The sequence below is a fragment of the Castanea sativa genome, chromosome 11, assembly GCF_040712315.1.
Source record: "Castanea sativa cultivar Marrone di Chiusa Pesio chromosome 11, ASM4071231v1".
NCBI classification, from domain to species: Eukaryota; Viridiplantae; Streptophyta; class Magnoliopsida; order Fagales; family Fagaceae; genus Castanea; species Castanea sativa.
In genome coordinates this window covers 21,595,872-21,622,080 of record NC_134023.1, presented here as the reverse complement: position 1 = coordinate 21,622,080, position 26,209 = coordinate 21,595,872, and the positions used below count along the sequence as shown (strand labels likewise).

The 26,209-nt window shown below is 34.3% G+C and overlaps 2 protein-coding genes and 1 pseudogene across 3 annotated transcripts; all 3 read left to right on the top strand.

Moving 5' to 3' along the window:
- Nucleotides 1-919: 919 nt before the first annotated feature.
- LOC142617702 (disease resistance protein RML1A-like) lies at nt 920-6,102 on the top strand. The gene is made up of 5 exons (XM_075790654.1): nt 920-1,543; nt 2,237-3,377; nt 3,591-3,863; nt 3,955-4,983; nt 5,100-6,102. Exons 1-5 carry the CDS (start codon nt 1,038-1,040, stop codon nt 5,961-5,963), a joined length of 3,813 nt encoding a protein of 1,270 aa, XP_075646769.1. The 5' UTR covers nt 920-1,037; the 3' UTR covers nt 5,964-6,102.
- Nucleotides 6,103-9,905: 3,803 nt separating this feature from the next.
- LOC142615063 (ATP-dependent helicase NAM7-like) lies at nt 9,906-16,949 on the top strand (annotated as a pseudogene).
- Nucleotides 16,950-19,850: 2,901 nt separating this feature from the next.
- Nucleotides 19,851-22,333, top strand: LOC142614538 (uncharacterized). 2 transcript variants are annotated; one of them, XM_075787073.1, is made up of 6 exons: nt 19,851-20,036; nt 20,170-20,210; nt 20,425-20,588; nt 20,805-20,910; nt 21,022-21,191; nt 21,500-22,333. In XM_075787073.1, the coding sequence occupies exons 1-6, from the start codon at nt 19,984-19,986 to the stop codon at nt 21,998-22,000; spliced, it is 1,035 nt and encodes a 344-aa protein (XP_075643188.1). In that variant the 5' UTR covers nt 19,851-19,983; the 3' UTR covers nt 22,001-22,333. The 2 variants fall into 2 exon arrangements, with proteins under 2 accessions (XP_075643188.1, XP_075643189.1); XM_075787074.1 differs by having other exon boundaries at nt 19,941-20,036; nt 20,398-20,588.
- Nucleotides 22,334-26,209: the final 3,876 nt, after the last annotated feature.

The following is a 26,209-nucleotide window of genomic DNA, read 5'->3' as shown; positions in this document are numbered from 1 at the left end:
AGAAAGAAAAGAAATGGACCCTTAGAAAGGTAAAGATGAGTTCGGGGAAAGACAAACATAATTGAAGGGGAGCCACAATGTGCGGTTGGCTGGTAAAGTGGAAGAGTAAGCTATGAATTATAACTCCTCACATAAAAAGAGCCAAACCATTTGTCAGTGACTTCAAATTCTTGGCTTTGTTAATCTAAAGGATGACATAATTGGCCGACGACCATGGACTCCTGGGAAATTTCTTGACAATTAACTTGAAGGTTCTTGGAGTTTTTTTTTTTTTTTTAATATGTGGACAAACTTCTTCATCAATTATTTAATTTTTAGTTTTTGTTTTGTTTGTTTATAGTTAGATAGCTCCAACAAATAGAAATCTAATATCAAAATATTTACTTGACTTGACTTGACTTACTTTTTCTTTTTTTTTAATTGCATGCAATTGTTTGCAATTTTTTCTTGTTGTGCTTTTACTTTTGGAAAACACAAAAAAGTATTTCTTGCTTTCGGCCATGTCCATGGGGCAACCCCACGCCAAACCCACATAAGATTTGCCCAACTTTTATATATATGGGAGGGTATCAGACACAAACTTTTTCTTTTGAGGTGGGTCACAGACACAAACTTTACAACCCACTACTCTTCTTTTTTAATGCGTTCAGTTCTTAATTGTTTCATTTGCTTTGTTTGGACGGTCCTAATTCTCAGTCCAAAAGAGAAGGCATACTTTGTGGAAAGAGTGGTAAAGTTTCTTTCGTACGTGGAATGAATAGTGTGGAAAACGCGTGTTAAAGTGTTACTGTACTTAAAACTAGTGTTTACAGTGCTGGTAGTCTTTTACCAGGTACCTTCTTGGAAGAAAAATTGTAGACGCGTGTTTACAGTGTTCTTTTTACAAAAAGATATGCATTTTTCGTTTTCCTACACCCCACTCTCATACTTACTTCTCTTCGATTGCATTCAAACGCATTACCTGATGCACTGATCTGATTCCTTTTTCTTTCTTTGATTCAATTCACTCCTTTCTTAATCTTCTGTTTGTAGATCCCATGATGTCTTTCTTGAACAATAAAGGAGCCTCTTCTTCTTTTTCTTTCACTCGCCGATGGAACTATGATGTCTTCTTGAGCTTTAGAGGTGAAGATACCCGCGAAAGTTTTACCAGTCATTTATATAAGGCTTTGTGCCACAAAGGCTTTAATACCTTCATCGATGATAAACTTTGGAGGGGAGAAGAGATTTCAGAAGAACTTATCCAAACCATTAAAAAATCATCGATTTTGGTTGTTGTCTTCTCTAAAAAGTATGCAGAGTCCAAATGGTGCTTGGATGAACTTGTTGAGATTGTTGACTGTAGTGAAAAGCACCAGGAGGTTCAAATTCATCCAGTTTTTTACAATATTGAACCATCAGAAATACGAAATCAAAAGGGAAACTTTGGAAGGGCATTGGCTAATCATGAAATGAAGTTCAAGAGTAACAAGGATAAGGTGCAGAGGTGGAGGGATGCTCTAAGAAAAGTAGCTAATGCATTTGGATGGCATTACAAAAAAGGGTATGTATCTAATTGTTGATATCATGATTCATGAGTTTACTAATTTTATACGGCTATTCTGGTTTGTCATAACCACTGCATGCAAAAGTATTCAATTTCGATCATATCATCTAGTACAAAGTTAGTTAGTCTACAAAGGTCCAATTACGAGTTTCTCTCATGTATTTTTATACTTCTAATATGATGTTAATATCAATGACAGTTATCAAAGATATGAATTATATTCCATTTACTTTAAAAAAAAATGTGACAGCTGTGTTGTAAAAGGCTCAAAGATACAAGAGGTAATTATTTCTCTATAGTGAAAATATGAGATACAACCAGAATATATATACTACAAAGCATATACAAGGAATATACATATATTAGGGAATATATTAGCACAGGAAAGGCAGTGACAAATTAGTGGAATTCGTCTGCACGTGGGTCACGCTACTTTGATTGATTTCCTCTGTTTAAACTCCTCTGTTTAAGCTTTCCAAAACAGAGGTGCTTGTTGACTTTGTTTTTGCAATGGCTGTTGGGATTATATTAGGAAATGAGTTTGCTGTCTTGCCTACAAGATCAGCACTATCATGAATGGAGATACTTTCCTTAACATGTGTGTTATAACTTACAGCTAGATATCTTGAATTCGTAGTTTATCTTCTACTTTAACTAATTATATGCTTTCTTATGCTATGTGATTGTCAGGTGCTCTAAATATAAATCTGAATCTCACTTCATTCAAAACATTGTTGAAAAGATATCAAGTACTAAATTAAATTGGACGCCGTTATATGTTGCTGAATACCTAGTTGGAATAAATTCTCGTGCAGAGGTCATAGTGTCACTTTTAGATATTGGGTCAGATGAATTTTGCATGGTGGGGATTCATGGCCTTCCTAGAGTAGGAAAGACTACAATTGCAAAAGCTGTTTATAATGAAATTGCTAAACATTTTGATAGAAGAAGCTTTTTAGAAAATGTTAGAGAAAGTTTGGGGACAGATGCTGGCATAATCACACTACAAGAGCAACTTCTTAAGGACATCTTAGGGGATGGAAATTGGAGAGTGGGCAACAAATCTAGAGGAATCAGCTTTATAGAGGAGAGACTTCACTGCAAAAAGGTTTTACTAATTCTTGATGATGTCGATGATTCGACAAGAATAGAGAATTTGCTTGGAAAATGTAATTGGTTTGCTCCCGGAAGTAGAGTCATTTTAACATTAAGAGATAGATGCTTGTTAGATGCCTTTAAAGAAAAACTTTGTACAACTTACAAGGTCAAGGAATTCAAGGTCGAGCAATTAAACAAACATGAAGCTCTTCAACTCTTCAAAGACCATGCCTTTTCGGGAAACAAACTTCATGATGAAGATTATTCTAATTATGCAACTAAATTCGTAGATTTTGCCAAAGGCCTTCCACTAGCTCTAGAAATAATAGCTCGTGATTTATGTGGAAAAGCTAAAAATGAATGGCAAAGTGCATTAGATATGTATAACGAATTCCCCAATAAAGACATTCAAAAAATTCTTAGAGTAAGTTACGATGGATTGCATGACACCGAGAAAGATATTTTTCTCGATATTGCATGTTTCTTCAAAGGATGGTACAAAGATTATGTTCTAAATATATTAAATGCTTGTGGATTATGTCCTAACTTTGGTATTCCAAGACTTGTTAAGAAGTGTCTCATAACTGTTGACAAATTTGGTAGATTGTCAATGCATGATTTGATACAACAAATGGGCAAAGAAGTTGTTCGACAACAAGCACCAGACATCCTTAGAGAACGTAGCCGGTTATGTTGTTATAAGGATTCACTTAAAGTACTAACTACAAATAAGGTATAAGTTTTTTTTCTTCAATTGTTTTGCTCTTTATTTTTTTTTTCCTTTTTCACTAGCTACAAATATTGTATTTTTTTCTTTAAATTTTTTTAACATTTTATAAAATATTAGTTCATCAGTATTTTTTTTTTTTGCTTAAAATTTCAAAATCATTATTCATTTTGAAAATTCTATCATTTTCTATGGTTGACTTGATGTTTCTCCAATTAGGGATCAAAAAAAATTCGAGGCATAATGCTGCATTCGCCTCAACCAATAGAGGTGCAATTACATATTGAAGCTTTAAGAAAGATGGAAAATCTCAAATTTCTAATAGTTGAGAATGTACATATTTGTAGACCACTTGAATTTCTTCCCAACAATTTAATACTTCTTAAGTGGCCTCATTATCCTTTTCACTGGCCATCAGAATATTTTCCTGAACAACTTGTTGCTATTGAGATGCCACATAGTTGCATTAGATTGCCAAAGCTAATCATGCAGGTATGATTATGTGTATTTTTAAATTGTGATTTTTGTTAAATTTTTATTTCAAATTTTGTTTTAGTTAACTTTTGATTTTTTCCCCTTACAGCAGTGCCGGTTAGAAAATTTGAAAGAGGTCAATTTTGAAGGTTGTGAATTTATTAGGATTTTACCTAAATTATGGGCCCCAAATTTAGAGGTTTTGAACCTCGGTTGTTGTAAAAATTTAGTTAAATTACAAAAATTATGGGCCCCAAATTTAGAGGTTTTGAACCTCGGTTGTTGTAAAAATTTAGTTAAATTACAAAAATTATGGGCCCCAAATTTAGAGGTTTTGAAGCTCGGTCATTGTAAAAATTTAGATAAATTACCAAAATTATGGGCCCCAAATTTAGAGGTTTTGGAGCTCAATTGTTGTGAAAATTTAGTTAAATTACCAAAATTATGGGCCCCAAATTTAGTGTTTTTGGACCTCAGATTTTGTAAAAATTTAGTTGAGATAGATGAATGCTTTGCATCTCTTGAAAAGCTTAGAATATGGTGTCTCAGTTATTGCATAAAACTTCAGTTTCTTCCAAGCCAACTCAGGTTGAAATCCCTTTATTCTTTTCAACTTTTTGGCTGCTCAAGACTTGAGAAGCTCCCCGATTTTCATCAAGAAATGGAATGTTTAGAGCATTTATATATAAGTTGCAGTGGTATTAGAGAGGTGCCTTCATCAATCGAGCATCTCACTAAGCTTAAGACATTAACCGTTGAAAATTGCAAAAACCTTCGGGATCTTCCAGATAGCATTTGTAAATTGCAACGGCTTCGGCAGTTGGGGACTTCTACTACCAAATTGAGACAGACGTGCAATTCTTTTGATAGCTCTTCTGAGGGCTATGAAGCCATAATTGAATTAGATCTTTTGACGAAGCCTGATTACTTCCCCTTATTGGAAACTTTAGGTTTATCTGAAACCAATATTGTTACCATCCCTGAAAGCATTAGCAGATTTCCCAAATTAAGACACCTTGAAATTTGGAATTGCAAGCTTCTTCGTGAAATTCAAGGACTTCCCCAATCGATAACAACCGTTAATGCAGAGAATTGCATGTCGTTGGATTATGAATCAACAAGCGGGCTATTGAATCAGGTCTCTCTCTTTCTTTAAGATATATATAAATAAAGAAACAATTTTTGTTACTTTCTCTAAATACTTTATGAGATTTGCTAAATGGAAAATATCTTGAATTTTCTAATTGCATGCAGGTAGTAGAAAATATTGGGGTTTTACCAAATAGAGTATGTGGTAGTGCAAGAAGCACCAATTACTTCCCATCTGAATCTGAAGATGGGGACATATCAATGGATCGGCAGTTCTCCAATCATTTCCCATCTGAAACTAAGGGTGTTGAATATGAAGATCAGGACGTTCATCGTTATATTTATTTTTGCGAAACTGAGATGCCAAAATGGTTTAATCATCAAAGTGTTGAAAATTCCATATTTTTCTGGGTTGGTCGCAAATTTCCAAAATTGGCTGTCTGCTTTATTGTTCCTAGACGACAGCACCTTATTGGCCATGTTTGCATTTCCATCAATAGTTATAAAAAACGTGAATTTAAGGATTTTCTATGGAGTGGAGAAAAATGGCGTCTACGGTTATTTTCTCCATCTCAACGGTCTCTGCAGGAACATTTGAATAAATCAAATCCAACTGACCAGAATCATGTTGAGGTTACATATAGTACCGATATTGATGAGTGGGATTGTATAAAAAGGTTGGGTTGGGGGGTCCACGTAGAATGCACCTGTCCTCCTCAAGAATCTGCTATACCTAACTTGCCCCTTCTAACTTCTGGACATGATGATGATCATGTTGTTGATTACTGGCGTGAGTTGCCATTTTATGTATCTGATGATAAAGAAGAATATCAGTCTCCTCTGGTCCATGATGATGATGATGTTGATTACTGGCGTGAGTTGCCATTTTATGGATCTGATGATAAAGAAGAATATCAGTCTCCTTTGGTCCATGATGACACATCTATGTCATGCATGAGTTGGCTAGTTGGGCCCACCACCAAGCTTTTTAAGCTATTTTGCTTTTGCTGCACCAGAGATTTTTCTTGAAAGGGTTACTGAACTGAGGCCCTTAGACCTTAACCATTAGTGGTGGGTTTTGTTTGTTTTACACTTCAATGGCCCAAGACTTTGTAAACTTCAGTCTCTATTCATTGTAGTTTCTGTCTGTTATCTTCTTGCATTTGATGACAAGGTATGTTTCCCTTTTGGTAGCACTGTTTCATTTGAGTCTTTTACCCAACGGCAATGGCTATCATATCAACTTATAAGTATTTATTGTGTTTCTGTAAAAACAATTGGGAGCTGAATAAGTTTCTGAACTTAAAAATTATTATTTTATTTCTGCTAATTGATCTTTTTTTTGGTTAATGCAGTAGACTGGGATGGTGCAGTTGAAGTCACTGGTAGACCCCGGATTTCCTTCTGCCTTAGATGTGAGCTCAGTCTTGTTTTCTTTTGAATGATTTTGTTTTTTTATATCTGATTTGTCAAATTGAGATGCATAATTTCTGCTCAGCTAACCATGTGGCCTTATCGTGGTGAGGAAAAATCTTGCAATTATTTCCTAGTTTTATTTATTCGTTTGGACTTAATTGGTTTCTTAATTTAAAAAAATTATGTATACCAATCGCATAGAATCCTGACTTTTGTAGAAAATGTGTATCATTTTGAATTTTAGAAGCCGCACCAAATTTGTTTGGCTGTGTACAAGATTGTTTGAGATAAATCATAAATGATTTGCGTTACAACAGCGCACTTAAATGGTCTATAATAATTTGCTAGGTTTGCTAATCATTTAAGACATGCTAACCAAAAATTGAAATGGCTGTGCACTTAGTCTTTGGTTGGATCTCTGGAAGAATATAGTTCGTATTTGATTGGTTGAAGAGATAATTTTCACAGATATAATCTAAAAGCACAAGTCTTTAATATTTTTTGTTCTTTCTCTATTAATTAGGAATATTTGATATAGTGAGGATTGCAGAGCCATGATTTCATTATTGTTGGCATAGCAACTGTAACGGCTGTTATAACTTTGTTCTTCCTTAAGTTTTTGCATTTAAAATGATCTTTCTATCATTTAGAATCCTCTGTCCATATTTTATAGCCAATTCTCTAAGGGTCAAACTAAATTTTTAAAGTAGTTCCGAGTCACAATATTGCCATTAGAATATAAGACAAGCATTAACTGGAAAGCTCCAATTTCAAGTCAAGTCTTATGCAAGTAGAAGGATAGTTGGAAAATGAAAATCAGCATTTAATAGGTCAACCCACTTCTGAATTCTGCAGAGGGTTATGAGCTATAAGCATCTCAAACTTCATGGCATACTATGACCTGAAGACAAGGGCAGTCTAGCAAATCTCTTGTGAAACCTTTAAAAAAAATCCTATGATGGGCCCTCTACACTGAGGGAAACTTGAAGCTCCTTCTCTGCACATTGATGAAGTCACTTAGACCCAGACTCGGCTTAACCTGCATTACAAATAGCTCTTAAGTAGAGCAATATAGGATGAGGCACCGTGTCTCATTCAAGTTGGAGGAAATGACAAACCTTTCAAGTACTCAATGAACTGTCTCTTGGCATGCTTGTCCTCAAGTAAATAATATCCATAAACATTTTAAGAACTTGCCTCAGTTCAACTTTCTGCATAAACAGCATATTTGATGAGAAAAAGATGCACGCCTTCTGTAATCCAATGCAAAAGTTCCAATTTACCTATAGCTAGGTTTTTGTTATGAATTTTAGCTGTGATTCAGGTTGGCACTATATATCACTTAACTTCTCAAGCCACAAAATACATGACCATAAACACTCTTCACAACTTAGAGAAACAAACATTGATTATAGGAAAATTGCTATTACCCATCCCAATACTCTAATTAAGTTGGGGAAAAAAAAGATTGATTGTCTACTCAATAAAAATTATGTTCAAGATTCATAAAATGTGTGGTATTCTAACATAAATACTCCAATACCAACCCCCCTCCCCAACTCCCATGCTAGAGAAATGGGAAGTTTCACAGTCATGCAGATAAACAATGTGGGTTCAGGACGCACTTGATATTGTATTCAGATCATGTTTAGTCATGATATATTAAGAATTGATTTAGTAGATGAAAAGTAACTGTTGAAAGCTTTTTATTTCTCTTTTTGTTTTGTGTGTGTGTGGGGGGGGGGGGGTGTGGGCGGGGGTGTTGAGGAGTTGAAGGACTAATAAAGTCTAAGAGTTAGATAAGTCATTTTTATTTAAAGTTTGTATTTAGTTCCATATATCTTGTCAAGTAAATCATGATAGGGAAGGAGAGCGTGCTATGACTAAATAGTATGACATCTAGCTGTTAGGCATACCAAATAGTTGAATTATTATGATTTGGTTTAACTAATGTGATACAAAATTGATTGAAACTATTGAATGTGGTTACCTATTTATTCTGTATGTAGATTTTCATAAGGAAATATAGGGCTGCAATTATTTTCATATCATGTAATGTTTATCACACTTCTACATGTGCTTATCTTTCCTTTGATTAAATTATTCACTTAGGTGAGAAAGATCCGAGAGAAATTCTCCTCAACCACAGAGTACTTGACCTCATTTTTGTGATCCACTTGTTGAAGAAACTCATGCTGACTTGATGTCAAGCATGTCAACAGTATCCCAAGCACCAACGCGTGCAATATTTTCTGTCAGGCAAACTGTGAAATGTAAACCACCCAAAGACCTCTTTTTCCATGTTACACTTGAAAGCGTGAAAAAATTTGAGAATCATGGTGTGATATATGAACCTGAAGTTAGAGACATCATTGCCATAACAGGTGTTAGACCAAAATGCATTGATGATTTAGAAAGACCAAACAGGTCCGATCTTCTTGCTTTTGTTCTGAGCGTGAGATACGAAAGATTTCTGACAATATTATCCCCAAAACCTATCTTATTTGAACATGGCAAGAACAAGAAGAGACAGAATCTTTATGCAGCTCCCTTGATAAACATGACCACAAATATTCGTATATGGAGGGCCTTGAACTCTAAGTTGGAAGGTGGGAACTTAAACATCATTCAGAATGTGCTGCATTCTAGTTCTATGGTAAAATTTTTGGTAATTTCTTATTTCAACTATCAGATGTAATATGAATGGAGTAGTTGGTTTTCTTGAAAATTGTCAAAGAGCAAATGTGGCACTAACCCGTGCAAGGTAACACATTATAAACTTGACTATGGGCAGCTTAACCATATTTTGGGGCTTTGATAGATTTTGCAATTAACAGGCATGGTTTACTGTCAGGCATTGCCTTTGGATATTGGGAAATGAAGCAACTTTAACCAAAAGTGACAAGAGCTTGGCTCAGGCTATTACAGTTGCCTTGGTTGAGCATAACACATTTTACTTTACATGGATTCCTTTCTGTTCAGAGAGGCCAAATGGAAGGTATGCTGATCCAAAGTTTTCTCCTCATATTTCTAATGATACATCAACCGTTGTCTTTGTTATTATTTTCTTCTTTAATATTAGGATTTGAATCCATATTCCTAGATTATTAATGTTAGTGTTATGATTAGGTTCAAACATTAATCAATTGACACATACTTCGTTTTTGTTTTTGTTTTTTGTAGGTCTCTTTCAACAATGATTTTTTGAAATCCATGTCAAGAGTGAAAAATGCTGAGACTTGTAAATAAGTGCTTACTTTATTGGAAAATCTAGCAAATGGTTGGCATCAATCACACATTAAGGAAAACCTCTTTTTTTATCGGGGCACTTCTTCCCAATTATTAGAACAGTACAAGGTCAATGGGTTGCTGAATCTTGTTTGGACTGTAGACATCCTCAAGGAAAATTCATGTTACATTCAAATTTTGAAGGTCTGGAATATTTTGCCATTATCTGATATACCAAGGGTAACTAATCATCTTGATGTCTTATTTGAGAATTATACAGTGGATAAGATGAATCAATGCAAATACAAATCTCTCAATGGGTATGAATTTATCTGAATTCATGATTTGTCAATTAGCTTTTAGTCAACTTTATTTTATTTTATATTAAATGTTGTTTCTGAATCTAAATGGTGAACTTCTTCCCCCTTATCTATAATCCATTGGATTTTTTACCTTTGGGAAAGCAACACATCCAACTCACCACCAAGGCGACATAGAAGACTTGTAAAAAGTGGAAGCATTCACTTATATGCTATTCTAGTTAGATTTTCTAGTTGGAAGCAACTGGTATAATCAAGTTTGCCAAACTAAAGGAATCTATCAATTATACTTTTAAAAGGAGAGTCTTCATCTATTTATATATGTATAGGCACATACAAATATAATGAGTGAGAGAGAGAGAGAGAGAGAGAGAGAGAGAGAGATTTATAATTACTATCTAAGCAAAGGCATTGTTACAAAATATGTGTCTTGGGCCTATAGGGTGTGGGAAAGAAGAAAATGAAAACTTTTATGTGGACTTCGTCAAACAAGGGAAAAAATAAGTATCTAAATATTAAAATGTTCATCGTGAACCCTAACTCAACATTTTTTTTGCTATAGGAGTTTAGTTGTTCCAATGAGATGGTCAATTTACTTGCGCAGTTGTCCTGAAGCTGATCCTCTGCTGTCACTATCAAAACCATTGGCTTCACTCAGTCTGAGGGATGATTCAAAATCATCATCTACAACTTATATGTAAGTAACAATTTCAAATTATCAACTATTATTTATTAGTCATTTTTTCTTAAGAATAACTTAAACAAATTTAAACAAAGAGTATGCATTAGATTATCAAATGGGAGTCACCATGCTGTTGGAGTAAGGTGTCAATTAGAAACATAGTCAGAAAGTTCTGTTTTACTTTATGTGAACTAGCTCTGCTACTTGCCAAAATCTTGATACTGAAAATATTGAGACCAACAATTGCTTGTAAATTTATTTTTTGTCCCATAATCTCCCAATCCTGTATATATGCTGGTGTTTGTAGATATCCCTATAGAGGACTTACATATGTTTAAATACTAGGGGTTTTCTTTCCTTCAACTTGTTTTGTGGAACTCGGGCAAGTGGAAAGTCCCTAGGTTGTACCGTATTAGATTCACTAAATACTTTTCATAATAGCTTTGTCATTATCAATATAATTCCAAATTTGTGACAAATCTAAATATCATCAGTGACTATTATTATTAGTAGTATTATTACTACTACTACCTACTTTGGTGTGCAGCATTATAATTTTTTCCCTTTATAACCTTATTTTGCAAATGATATTTTGAGGTTTCAATGTGCATAATCAGAACTTTATGTGTCATTTTTTTGTTACTTTCCTTTTCTATGAAGACAAGACATGCATGTTTAATTGAATGATAGTTTGAAGGACTAACGGTTTCTCCTATCAATGATATTCAGAAATAACTCCACTATGGGGAGAGGCGTTGTTAGGAAATGGCTAAGAAAGTTGCCTAATGAGTAATGAGGTAGGTTTACATTCTTCATGGGAATAGAATATCGATTCTTTATTTTTAACATATATTTACTAATCAATCATTTTGTCAATATTGGAATTTAAAATGAAGTTTGAAAATGGTGAGAGCCTTTGATCTTTAACTTTTAATATCTTAGATTCTAGCTTTCTTGGAGACATCTATAATTCTCATGTCTTGTTCTATTTGGATGCTGGCTTTTTGTGGCAGTGATGCCTCAGAGGAAGGTTATGACCATCACCAGCCCAAAATGCTTCTTACAAGTTATACATGTCATGCACATCTTAACTACAGTCTTTGCACATTTTTTCTTATTTCTTATTGTCATTATTTTTCCTAAGTAATGAAAAACTCTAAGAAATGGGACACAAGAAATGCAAATTCTGGAACAGCTTTCAAGATTATCTTCTGCATAATTCTAAAAAGTTATGAGGCTGATATAATACTGGCCAAAATTGGGTGCAATGACATCTTCCTTATGTGTAATTCTATATTTTAAATTAGATAGTATCACTGTCCTCTGCCATTTTTTCTTCAGGTTCAACCTGAATTACTTGAATTTTACAACTAGAGAACAAAACTATCAAAGGCCCATGTAAATATGAAAATAAAATTACTTTCAATGCTTAATTGGACAAATGAATTAAAGTTAGATTTTTTTCAAGTTCATTAAAATCCGACTCTTTTATTCTTTAAGAACAAGCCACATTGTTTGGCCACAGTCTGTTTGTAATATTGATGCAAAAGGGACATCTCCTGAGATAGTTCTAACTCCTATAGATAGTTCTAACTCCTATAAATAATTCATACACCATTATCATATTGATGCACAAGGGACAAATTCTGAAATAGCTGCAACTCCCTTCATAATCCTGAACTATCATAAATGAGAAAAATGTATAACCAATTCCATCAAATAATGGGAAAGCAAATTAAATAATCCCATGCAGGGTGAATAGATGTTCCCATTTATGCAGCAACAACAAAGGCATTCTCTCACTCTCTGAACATTGAAATCGAACAAATGTCATCCTTCATCATAGAGGAAATGAAATTTAACTTTGAAACAAGTAAATACTCAAAATTCTGATAGCAAATATAACAAGTTTTTCATAATTTTTACTTGAAACATTGGGGAGTCACTGTTAACATCTTAGAAGAAACCACCCAATGGAAGATCATAATTCTCGGGGAAAAACAGAAACAAAAATTATATTGACTAGTAGTAGGTAATCCAACCGTGCATATAGGTACCAGAAAACTAAGATATGATTTGTTCCAACCGTGCATATAGGTACCAGAAAACTAAGATATGATTCGTTCCAACCATGCATATGACAAAGAGAATTCCCTTGGCACTCCTTTATGCTAAATTCTGTGTGAAAAATTTCAGTTGTAATATCAAAATTTCACTGTAGTTTTATTTATTTATTCTTTTAAAAAAATTCTACCTACAAAATTCATTTCTATATTTCTGCATTGTCACAAGCTCTGCTAAATTGCATGAAGTAAAGACTCAATGGGAAGTACTAGTTATAGATGAAGCTGCTCAGCTAGAGGAATGTGAATCCACCATTCCTTTACAACTTCCTGGCCACCGCCTTGCTATTCTCATTGGGGATGAGCAGCAACTTCTTGCGATGGTTAAAAGCAAGGTTTAAAGTTTTATCTGTCTTTCTGTATTTATGAATTATTAATAGATTTTATGTATCCTTAAAATCTGCTATTATTTGGTTTCTGAGAAAGCTGAATTTGGAAGAAGTTTGTTCCAGAGGCTGGTATTGCTAGGACAAAAGAAAGAACTTCTTAATGTCCAGCACTGGAAGCATCCTACCATAAGCTTATTTCTAAATAGGGTGTTCTATGAAAATCAGATTTTGGATGGCCCCAATGTCAAAGAAAGAAGGCATGAAAGGAGTTTCCTTCAGGAAAATATGTTCAGCTCCTACATTTTCATTAATGTAGCACATGGAAAAGAGGAATTTGATAACAGCCACAGTCTCAAAAATATGGTTGAGGTTGCTGTGGTGTCTGAGATAGTTGCAAGCCTTTCCGAAGGTATGTCTAAATTTGGAACTAATCCTAATCTCAATTTTGCTGAAATGTTAGACTAGGAATTTTAAATTATGGTCAGCTTGATGATAGATCATTTTATGAATACAATGACTCTTTTTTATTTGTTTCTCTTGCCACTGCTAAAGAATCTGTTTGCACAAAGAAGAAAGTTAAAGTTGGTATCATCTCACCATACAAGGCACTAGTCTATGCAATTGGAGAGAAGGTGAAAAACTACAGTGCTGATTCTAATGATGACTTCTCAATTAGTGTTCGCTCTGTTGATGGGTTCTAGGGTAGTGAGGAGGATGTGATAATTGTCTCTACTGTCAGATGTAATATGAATGGAGTAGTTGGTTTTCTTAAAAATCATCAAAGAGCAAATGTGGCACTAACCCGTGCAAGGTAATACATTCTTGATTCTAGACATATTTTGAGGCTTTGTGGCTTTTGCAATTAATAGGCACGCTTTCACTCTGCAGGCATTGCCTTCGGATATTGGGAAATGAAGCGACTTTAATTAAAAGGTGCACTATTTGGAAGGATTTAGTCATCGACGCCAAGAAGCGGGGGTGTTTCTACAATGCTGATGAAGACAAAAGCTTTGCTTAGGCTATTACAGTTGCCTTGGTTGAACATAACCAAATACACATTTTACTCAACATGGATTCCTTTCTGTTCAAAAAGGCCAGATGGAAGGTATGTTGATTAAATTATTTTTTTCCTTTTACTATTTTTAATGATACATCAACTATTGTTTCTAGTTTCTATGCTTCTTTTATCAAAAAGTATGAGCTGAAAAATTCTTATATTTCATATATGGTAGTTTTCTTTTTGACAATATGAAGAATTTATTGACCTCAGTTTCTATTTTGTCCATAAAGTTAGTATGGTTTGTTCATAATATAATAAAACTGCTCAAAAAATGAAGGGGAAAAGATTTAATCATTGTGTCTCAGTTTTGTTCTTCCTCTTGAACAGATATTATCAGGGGAACAACATATTAAAATTGATTTTACATATCCAAGTGAGTTCATTTTAATCAATTTCCATTTACTTCTTAATTACAATTTTATGCTAGGAACCAAAGCATAGATAATATTCAATATAGGAGGCTGAGGCTTTTGGAGTTTGAATTCCATATTCCTCAATTCATTAGCTTTAAACAATAATCAATTGACCCTCACAAATTTTTTATTTTTTATTTATTAATATAGGTCTCTTTCAGCAATGACTTTTTGAAATCCATGTAGAAAGTTGAAAATGCTGAGACTTGTAAAGAAGTGCTTACTTTATTGGAAAATCTTGCAAATGATTGGCGTCAACGTCTTGAAATGAAAAAACTCTTTTACCATCATGGAACTTCTTCCCAATTATTAGAGCAGTACAAGGTCAATGGGTTGCTAAATCTTGTTTGGACGGTTGACATACTTGAGGAGAATTCATATTACATTCACATTTTGAAGGTCTGGGACATTTTGCCTTTATTTGAAATGCCAAGACTAGCAAATGGTCTTGATGTCTTATTTGAGAATTACACAGTGGATAAGCTGAATAGCTGCAAACACACAGTCTCACCAGGTATGCATTTGTCTGTATTCATGCTTGTCAATTAGCTTTTAATTTTTTCCACGATTGTGGAAGATGTGATTTCTGAAGTCAAAATGGTGAACTTTTTTTTTTTTTCCTACTCTACAATCTTTGAACCTTTGACGTTGGAGATAGCCAAAAATTCAGCTAACCACCTATTCTAGTTAGCTTTCCTGGTTGGAGGCAACATGGAATAATCAAGTTGGCCTTAACCAAAGAAATCTGTCAGAGTTTTAGAAGGCAGTTCAAGATTCTTCATCTATTAATAGAAGTGTGTGTGTATATATATATATTGTACACACATAAGTATAACTAGACAGGGAGAGAGAAGACCTTGATATATTTTAATAATTACTACTTAAGCAAGGGCATTGTTCCAGAATATGTGCTTTAGGCCTGAAGGGTGTGGGAAAGAAGAAAATTTAAACTTTTATGTTGGATTTCTCAAATTTGGGAAAAATTTGTGTTGTGGAAACCTAACTCGAAGTTTTATTTGCTATAGGTCTTTGGTTGTTCCAATGAGATGGCTGATCAGCTCACATAGTTGTACTGAAGCTGATCCTATGCAATCACTATCAGAACCATTGGCTTCACTCAGTATGAGGGATGATTCAGAATCATCATCTACAACTTTTAAGTAAGTAACAAGTTCAAATTTTCAGCAATTATTTTATTAGTCAGTTTGTCTTACTTTAGAATAGCTTAAAGAAATTTAAATAGAGAGTGTAGGGAAGTTTTTATTCAATTTTAAGTATGCATTGCATTGTTAAATGGGAGTTACCATGATGTTGGAGTAATGTCAGTTAAAAACATCAACAACAAGTTTTATTATGCTTTAGGCCAACTAGCACTGCTACTTGTTGAAATCCTGATACTGCACATAATGTGACCGAAAATTTTCATGTTGTTATTGGAAGAAATCCCTATAGAGGACTTAAAATTATGTCTAGATACAAGTGATTTTCTTTCCTTTGACTTTTGGTGGTCCTTGTCTAAATGGAAAATTCCTAGGTCATACAATATTAGATCACAAATTACTTTTGATAGTACCTTTTGTCATTATCAGTGTAGTTCCTGATTTGTGACACATCTAATTATCATTAGTGATATATCATATATTATTATTATTTTGGTGTGCAACATTGTAAAATAATTCCTTTGTAACCTTATTTAACTGGTATTTTGAAGGCTTCAATCTGCATAATCAGAACCTCATGTCATTTTTTTTCCTACTTTCTCTCATGTGAGAAATCATGCATGTTAAATTGAAGGCTAGTTTGAAGAACTTACTGTTTTTCCAATCAATATGATATGCAGAAATAAGTCTACTATGGGGAGAAGTGATGTCACGAAGTGGTTAAGAAATTTTCCTGATGACTAATGAGGTATGTTTACATTCTTCTTGGGACAACTAGTAATTTATCATGATCAATCATTGAGTAAATATTTGAATTTAAGTAGTAGTTTGAAAATGTTGTGAGACTTATATTTTTAACTTTAATATCTTATTATTATTGGATTCTAGCTAATATGGATAAACCTAAAATTATCACTTCTTGTTCTGTTTGGATGCAGGTAATTGGGTTGGCAGTCATGATTCCTTAAACAAAGATCATAACCATCACCAGCCATGTTTCTTACATATTATACATGTCCTACCCATCTTAACTACATTCAATGCACATTTGTTCTTATTTCTTATTTTCTTTTCATTTTCTAAAGTATTGAAAAACTCTACTATGTTTAGAGGATTTAAACTAAGAATATAATACTCTCTTGAGAAAGACTACTGCCCATCACTCTGTATTTGCATGCAATTTCATGCAAAAAAGCATTTTGATCTTATTTGCAGAAAGTGCTATTGCATCATGATCCTGTATTATTGCAATTTCAAATGCACAATTTCAGTCTAATTAATGAACACTTGCTATCCTCTGCTAGAAAGTTTCTGATTGTGAACTATATAGAGAAGGAGACATATTCCATCTTCTAGACGACTTATGAATTTCATAGAATAGTATTATAGCAACCAAGAAAGAGGAGTCAAAGGTAACAACATGGTTGCTCATGATTAGTGCCTACTTATGAGATAAAATGACACTTAATCAGCGGCCTATACTAGCAAATTTTTTTTCCTAGTATTACCTTATGTGAAAGAAAATTTTCTAGTCAAAATCAAACTAATCAATCAATAAATTGACAAACATCCCCTAGACTTCCAAATACAAATTCCCCTTGAGTTCTATAGTACTAATTATTTATGTACTTGCATGTTGACTTTTTACCAATTGTGGAAAGACATAAACATGGAATTGTTTTAGAAACTTGTGAAGATTCCTGGTTGAGTGTAGCAATTTAAGATGTGAATGTCTTGAGAGAACTAGTAGTACTCATGGACCCAAAAGATTGAGATTTTTTTTTTTGATAAACAGATAGAGATTGCCAAGTAAGCTGGAAGTACTTGCATAGTCTACGTGTCCATGAGCAAGCCCATGTGCTGGCCACAAAAACAGAAAAACAAACCTTGACTGATCTCTTATATATTTGCTCAAAATCTTGAACTAATTTCCTCCACTATGAAAAAGTAATATGACCTCGCTTAATGCTAACTGACCAAATCCCCTTTTTAGGGGTCATTTTTTCTTAAGAGAGCACAACAAAGCTAGTTTGGTCAGCATATTAGCCAAAATAGTTACAAAACAAAATGGTTCTAATATTCAAATAAGAACAAAACTCAAGGTTGCCATTTTTTGAAATATACAACAACCAAAAGCTTGAATCCTTGTTCAAGGATGGACATTAGGCATGTCCTAAACCTATATAAAGCATGGTTTTAAGCCATGCATTAATCAGACCACTTACCTCAGATAACTATACTTATCCTTGGGCGAAGATGGGCTTTTGCCCTTTTCGCGAAAAAAAAATCAGCATGTTGCCCCCTTTCCCAAATTAATTAGGGAAATACTCCTCTTTTGAAACTCAATTTTCTCAAAATTGAGTTAAGCCCTATAGCGATGTTTTAAAGAGCCTATAATGACGTTTTAAGGAGCATATAGTATCGTTTTGGAACTCGATCTCCATAAAATCGAGCTATAGGTATTTAAAAAAAAAAAAAAAAAAACTTGCATGGAACTCAAGCTTATGGAGCTCGAGTTCCAAAACGCCACTATAGGTCCTTAAAATATCACTATAGGCTCCTTAAAACGCCGCTATAGGGCTTTAGAATTTTTTTTTGAAACTCGATTTTGAGAAAATTGAATTTCAAAAGAGAGGTAATTCCCTAATTAGTTTGGGAAAGGGGGCAACATGCTGATTTTTTTTTTTTTTGCGAAAAGGGCAAAAGCCCATTTTCCCCCTTATCCTTGAGTCCAAACTTTTGATTTAAGAAACAAAAGATCCAAAAAGAGCTCTTGTGGATGTGGTAGTGCAGACAACTCTCTCTCTCTCCAATTCCTTCTTTTTCCTCATTCTGCTATATTATAAGCATAATGAGACAAGAATCATGTGTGTTAACATTTTCCTTTTGTGAGTTTGTGTCTTTAAGAGTTCGTTTGGTTGGGGAGTAGGGATGACAATTTAGATCCGCCCCGCAGATACCTGGCCGGGCCCAACCCTAATGGGCCGGATTTTACCCAGCCTGATAAAGAATAGGGTCGGGTATGGGTTTTTTTTAAAAAAAAAACCCGAAGCGGGTTCGGGTCGAGTCCGGGTTTCATAAAAAATCCAAAACCCAACCCGAAACCCGCCCCGGATAAAAACCCGATTATGTTAAATTACTAAACCCCCCCCTTATATATATATATATATAAATCATTGAGCATTTGAGATTTGTAACCCTAACTCCCTAAATGGCTTGAATGGGCTTGAATCTAGGAAAAAAATTTAATGGGTTTCAAAATTTTTTTTTTGTTAGGCTAGATTTGGGCCCAAGAAGATAAACGGGGTCCGCGGGGCCCAGCGGGGTGGGTATGGGCCCTGGGAAAAAAACCCGATTAATAATCGAGTCGGGTCCGGGTTTTGGGTCTTGGCCCGCGGGTCGGGCCCAGGTATGCAAAAACTCGGCCCGAACCCGACCCGTTGTTATTCCTATTGGGGAGATGGAAAAGTAAGAGAATTGAAAATAGAGAGATGATAGAAAAGTAAAGAGATAGAAGAGATTTTAGTTTTATCTTGTGATATTTAATTTGGGGTAGAAAAGTGAAGGGATGTTAAAATTTTTTATTTGGTTGAAAAGAAAAATAAGATAATAGAAAATATTGTCATGCCTCTATTGAATATATATATATATATATATTACTAGGAAAAAAAATGGATTTTATGTATAAAAAAATGCATGCCAAATATTAACTTAAAAGTGGGGGAAAAAAAGACAAAAAATGTGAAAAACAGTGGGGAAAGGAGTGTAAGGCAGAATGGTGTTTAGTATTTATCATTTGCCCTCTTTTTTCTCTCCTATTTTTTTGGAGGTTGAAATTAGGTAGGCCTAAAGAGAAAATCACTTGGCGTCACCATTTTCTCCCCCTTTTTCTCTTCTCATCTAAACACTCCTCTCGTATTTTTTCCCTCTCTTTAGTTTTCAACTCAACCAAATGGACTGTAAGCATTTGTTGACATGGGTTGATCAAGATTGGTCAAATCACCATCTTTTGGTTGTAATATTGTGGGCCTTAATGGGTATGTGACCCAAGCCCACATGGCAAAGTAACTATCCTACCCATATGGAATGATGAAAAAGGCCTAGTAGTTTGGCCTCCCTTTTCTCCATTTTCTTACTGAACTAGAGATTCTTTTAAATAGGGCCGGTTCATTCAAGACCATGGTTTAAGACCCCCTTTCTGATTTCTCAAATCTCGATCTCATACTTCTCTCTCTCTCTCTCTCTCTCTCTCTCTCACGCACACGCACACGCACGCGCACACGCACATCCAATCTCGAACCTCAACACCACCACTCCCATGGGTTCCAGGAGGAACGACAACCCACACTACGGCGATGGTGCCAGTCCTGGGTTCGTTCTCTCTCTCTCTCTCTCTCTCTCTCTCTCTCTGTGCTATAAATGTCTATGAGCTAGGCCTATGGTTAATGGGTTTTTCTGGGTTTTGATTTTTTTTTTTCTCTTTTATGTTTGTTTTTTGGTGCAGTAAAATCTTCATTGGAGGCTTAGCCAAGGACACCACCTACGGTAAGAGAGAGCATTCTATTCTTTTCTATGATTTTCTTGATGGGTTCTGTGTTTCTCTTGGTGGGTGTTTTTGAATCTGCAATGGAGGGGGGGGGGGGGTTTGCTATTGTTGTTGTGTGTGAAAAGTTACTGTCTTTGCGTGTTTGGGTGTTATTTGAATGTGTGATATATTATATATATGATGTAGTTCTTGTTGGTATATGACTGAGTTCAGAAACCTTTGTGAGTTACTTTGAGAAGTATGGAAAGATAACAGATTCTGTTATCATGAAAGACCGGCACACACATCGACCAAGGGGATTCGGTTTCATAACCTATGAGGATCCTTCTGTTGTTGACCAGATGATCCAAGAGACCCATGTCATCAATGGCAAGCAGGTTATTCTATGTTCTCTTAAATAGTTGATTCTACTTGTTTTCTTGTCTATAACAAATAATTAATTTTATAGGTATGTGTGTGTTTGAGATCCTCTTAAAAGTTTGCTGCATTGTAGTTTCTCTATTGCAGTGATAATTATTATTATTTTTTTTTGGGTGGATAATTGTCGAGGTGTTTGATTGTGATATGTGTAATGAATTTGAATTTTGGACCAGGTTGAGATCAAAAGAACCATTCCTAAAGGTTCTGCTTCTGCACAAGCTAATGATATCAAAACAAAGAAAATTTTTGTTGGTGGGATTCCAACTACAGTCAGTGAAGGTCTGATGATTGAACTTTTAGCATTTGATTAAAATTTTTTGTTGTTGTAACTAGACTGATGGGTTTGTTCTTCTCTCTCATTCCTTTTATTTCATATTTTTTTGACATTAGATGAGTTCAAGAGTTTCTTCTCAAAGTATGGAAAGGTGGTGGAACATGAGATTATATGTGATCATGTGACTAAACGCTCTCGTGGATTTGGATTTATTATTTTTGACAGTGAAAAAGTTGTTGATAATATTCTGTCAAACGGCAATATGATTGATATGGAAGGTACACAGGTGAGTTTTGTGCAATGGTTCTATGTGTTAAGGGATTCATACAGTCATATTTCGGCTATCTATAAAGCAGCCACAAAATGTTGTAATTCAAAAAGTTTTCTTAGTGGAAATTACTATGATTGTTGTTTACCAATTTCTGATATAATGCATTTTTTTAGAGATCCTGTGGGGTTATATGGTTTTTTTTTGTTGTTGTTGGATTTTCAATTTAAATGCAGTTCAATACAGCTTTCTTCTTTTCTCAAGCCAGGCTCTCAAAATTCATTTAATGTTGGCAAAAGATAGGTTAACTCACTTCTTTGTTGTAGGTTGAGATCAAGAAGGCTGAACCAAAGAAAGCCTCAAACCCAGCACATGTTCCTCCTGCATTTGGTAGAGACTCTAGGGCACGTTCATACAATGAAGATTTTGGTGGATTTGGTGACTCTTATAGTAGCTTTGGAAGTGGTGGTTATGGCCCTACTTCTTATAGATCACTTGGCGGTTTTGGTGGTAGGCTTGGCAATTATGGAGGGTATGGTGGTGGTAATGATTTTGGTGGAGGTTATGGAGATTTTGGTGGTGCTGGTTTCGGTGGTTATCAGGGAGAGTCATCATTTGGCTATTCTAGTCGCTATGATTCCTATATGGGAGGCCTTGGTGGGGGATATGGTGGGAGTGGATTAAGTGGATATGGACGTGGAAGTGGGGGCTATGGAAGTTATGGTGGTTCAGGCTCCCCTGGTGCTAGTTATGGAGGGCCAGGAGGATTGTATGGTAGTAGGGTGGGTTATGGTGGCAGTAGTCGTTACCATCCCTATGCACGGTAGATTGTGCTTAAGCTTTCCAATAGAAGTTGCTGGCAGGTTGCCTTATTGTCAGTGTATGCAATTTGTGATTCCATAGACACAAGGCACTTACTGCAGGACCCACTGTCTAGAAGATCAGATCAACAGTTAGTTTGTTTGTGTTCAGGCTTTGGCTTAGACAACGAAAGTTAGATCAGCATATATATAGAACCTTTTGTCACTGATTGGCACTGTGATTTTAGTTAGGCATCTCTCTTAATACTTTATATTTATGGTTGTCTATTTGTTAAGTTAGACTTTCATCTTGTTATGAGATATTATTTGGTTAGAATCAATTTGGAGTTTTCCATTCAATATAGGTAATATACTAAATGCTTATGTGACAGACTGCTCACTATTCTTAACTTACTATTTACTAAGTTTGGCACTGTAATTACTAAGGTGTAGTTACCCTTTACAAGTTATATTTAGTTCTATCCTTTTAGTAACACTGTTAACCTCCACCCTCTCTCCCCCCCCAAAAAAAAATGCTACCCATGTAACAAGAATCATGGATAATTATGGAAGGCCTTTAGGTGGGGTTGGTGGGATCAAACTTCTATTGGAGGGCCTAAAACTCTTTTAGGAAATGTATAGAATCATCTTTCTAGTTTCTACAGTACATCTGGGAGGGCAAAGTTGTCCATTAGTAGATATTAGGGACACTATATGACCAAAAAACATTGAATAGCCGTGTGACTTGTTACTATTAACTGTTAATTTTCATAGTGGTTAATTGACAACCACTCTTTGAAACTTTTGGGTGTTCTTTTAGCCTGAATATTTCAAGGGGCTACAGTGAAAATGACAAACTTCGATGGGTTGTAAGTCTCTAAAATCACTCAGCTTCTTGAAGGATGGTGCCAATGGGCCCCTCTGCTAAGAAAATGTACTAATTGAATGTAGGCTTTGATGCCTAGTTGAGCACTTTAGACTCAGGGATTTTCTTCTTTGTTGCCTTTGATTTCAACGAGTCACTTTCTCTCAAAGATCTTTTATCAAGTTCACTAGGGTGCCTAATAATAAATACCTTTCTTTGGCTTGTTACCCTCTGAACAGAGGGATTTAATGACATAAACTGCATGATGTCAACGAAAATGTTCTTGTGTATGTTGTACTTATGATAAAATGCTATGCTAATATCTTCCCTGTGGCTTGTTTGATATATGTCAAGAAAACTATGAATTGGAGTGGGATAATTTGTTTAATGTGAAGAAGTGACTTGAAATAAGTGGATTTGAGTTGGTACTTGTGTTGCACGATTACTAGAGTTAATGTTTATATTTCTTGTTCAATGCCTGTGAAGTCATGATTGTAAGTGAGTAATTGGATTTGATTGTATCCTGCAAAGATGAGGCCGTGGAGTTAGATATGTGAAAATTTGTTTTGTTTCATAATTTCAAAATCTATGAAGAAAGCATTTGGGCAGAATGTTTGCTTTAATATCATTTTCGTGATATATAATGTATTTTGAGTTTTGTTCAAAAGAATTAAAAAAAAAAGTTGCTTTTGAATTAGTCTGGGCTATGTCAAGTTGATATTCTTTTTAATTTCGTTTTCTTTTCTATTGCATATTGATGGAAATAATATCAACCCATTCCCTGACGTGATTGGTTATATATTCCTTATTTTCGACGTGATTGGTTATATATATATTCCTTATTTTCTTTGTTGATAACTTGGGTCTATTCCACATCAAAACAAGCTAACTTAAAATAATAGTCCCAAGGCATGTTGCTGAAGGAAAAAAGATTTTAACTTAACATATCCATTGGCCTCATAATTTCAAGAGATCCTTGAATCATGATAAATAATGAATGAATTCTCATAAGGATGGCATTGTTGTAATCTTGTAGGATCCAAAATATTTCACATATGTTAAGAGAGAGGTATTTTTCTTTTTGATTGGGGAACAAACAAGGAAAATGACATTTCCTTTCTAAAACATTATATTACAATATTTTCCCTCATTTTGTAGGAACTTATTTTCTCCTTGCCCTTTGTCTCCTAAAGACTCATGATAACATAAAAATGCATTGTATTACATGTGTTACATACCCATCATCAACAATTCCTCTACCATCGTTGCATGAAAAATGAACTATTTTTCTTCTACAGAAGATAGAGCAATTTATTTTTATCACATCCGAACAGTGGGGCATGAGGCTAAATTGAACCCTTAATCACTAATCAACAATAACAACTCAATAAATCAGTTCACTGAAGAGTGATTTGCATTTCTTTTTTAATTGTCACTATCTTACATCATTTGAACCAAACCAACTCAATGAGAATATAGCAACATTCTCAGGTTGCAATTTCTGTTTGATTGTCTGAATTTGTGCCCTTAAAGTGGTAACCCGTAACCGTTGCAAATCTGTTTGAAGCCCAGCCAAATCTTGCGTCTTTGCTTAACTTGATGAAACATAGGCTCCATCCCACGATTTGTTGGGAATATATATATATTTTTTTGAGAACTTGTTGGGAATAATTAAATTAAATATAACCCCAAGCAATAGATAAAATATGATTTACGCAAGCACCAGGAAATTCAACCACATGCATTCAATAAAAAATAATAATAAAATCTTTCTAAAAAAAAAAAAAAAAATCAACCACAAGCATGGTCCTTGTCTCCCTCACAATAGGTCATTCATGTATTGCAATCTCCCAAACAAACAATAGTTTTTTTTTTTTTGGTATGTCTAATTCGCCCCAATATAACTATTAAATGCCTCATTAGAGGGGGAAAAAGCATAATAAATGCTCTATCACCCATATTTCATTCACAAAAAGAATTGTATACAATATATCTTGATCGAAGTTATGGATCATTCCCTTAAAATGATTTGATACATATAATCAAAATGAAGTTTGAAATTTTAACTAATGACTCAAAATATTATGATTCCAAAATCATTATGATTCAATGTTTTACCAAAACTTGTTGAGATATTAGAGAAAATTATTCTTTAAAAAAATTATAAATTTGTAGGATTATAAAGGAGTGGACTAGATTTCTTTTTATAATGATAATCTAAAGCTGGTATTCAAGGGGGTTGAATTAAACAGAATAATTAAGTTTTAGTTCAATGAAAGTTTTTTCAATATTTTATTATTTTTTTGAATATCTCTAAACATTTCTAAACTGAAAGTGCAGTGCTACATACAAGCTTAGGATTTCAAATGCTGGCTAGAAAACATCATTGAACTTTTAGAATTCAGAACCATTTGATACGACTGGTCAACTGGTTGAGACAGAGGGATCTTATACCACTCAAGAAGATTAGAATATGATAGTTTTGACATCCATGTTAGCCAATCTCACTCGGTATAAAATTGCATCTTTTTACTTTACTAAAAAAATAATTATCGGTCTTGGTGTCATTCACTATCCTGGCTCAATAGGAGATCTTTTGGATCCTATTTTACTTGGACCAACTCTATGTTACTAGTACAATCCATTAGGTACATATTATCACGGTATATATGCCACATAAATTAAACCAGGGAGGTTTAGGGTTTAAGGTTATAAATGATTGAAATCATAATATTTAATTTTCTAGATTGATTAAAAAAATTCTCTTTTAAAACTATGAAGTTTAATTTGTTCATTTTCAGGATTTGAGGTTTATTTATCACTTTTGAACTTATAGGATTTAATTTGTTATTTTTTAAAACTTCCAGGATTAGTTTATTATTTTTGAAATTATGATTTTAATGGATAAAATAATTTTCCACACTTTAGCATTTTATTTTATGCTCAATTTATTTTTTTAGAGATAATTACAACATACTGCTAATCTTGCAGCTCGAATCATTTCCCCCCTAAACCCCCAAGCACTTTGTACATGGGGACGTGCCAATTTAACTACAATTAGTTGCACTATGTCATGTGTCTAATTTTTTTTTTCCCATTTTAAACTTTGATTGTTTTTATAAGAAAAGAAAAAAATTTCACTACTATTAAAGTGAAATTCAGTTTATCTAAATTGCAACATGGAATTTGGGACATGGGATGATGGTAAGATGGCAAAATATAACTTGGTCGATGCTGCTTCTCGCTCCACAATCTAGGTTTGCTGACTAACATGATGTAATTATGTGACTTATGCATAACAATTTTGAATAATGTTCTTACGTATTAGTTGATTTGATTGTGATAATTTCGCAGGTATATCCATTTGAATA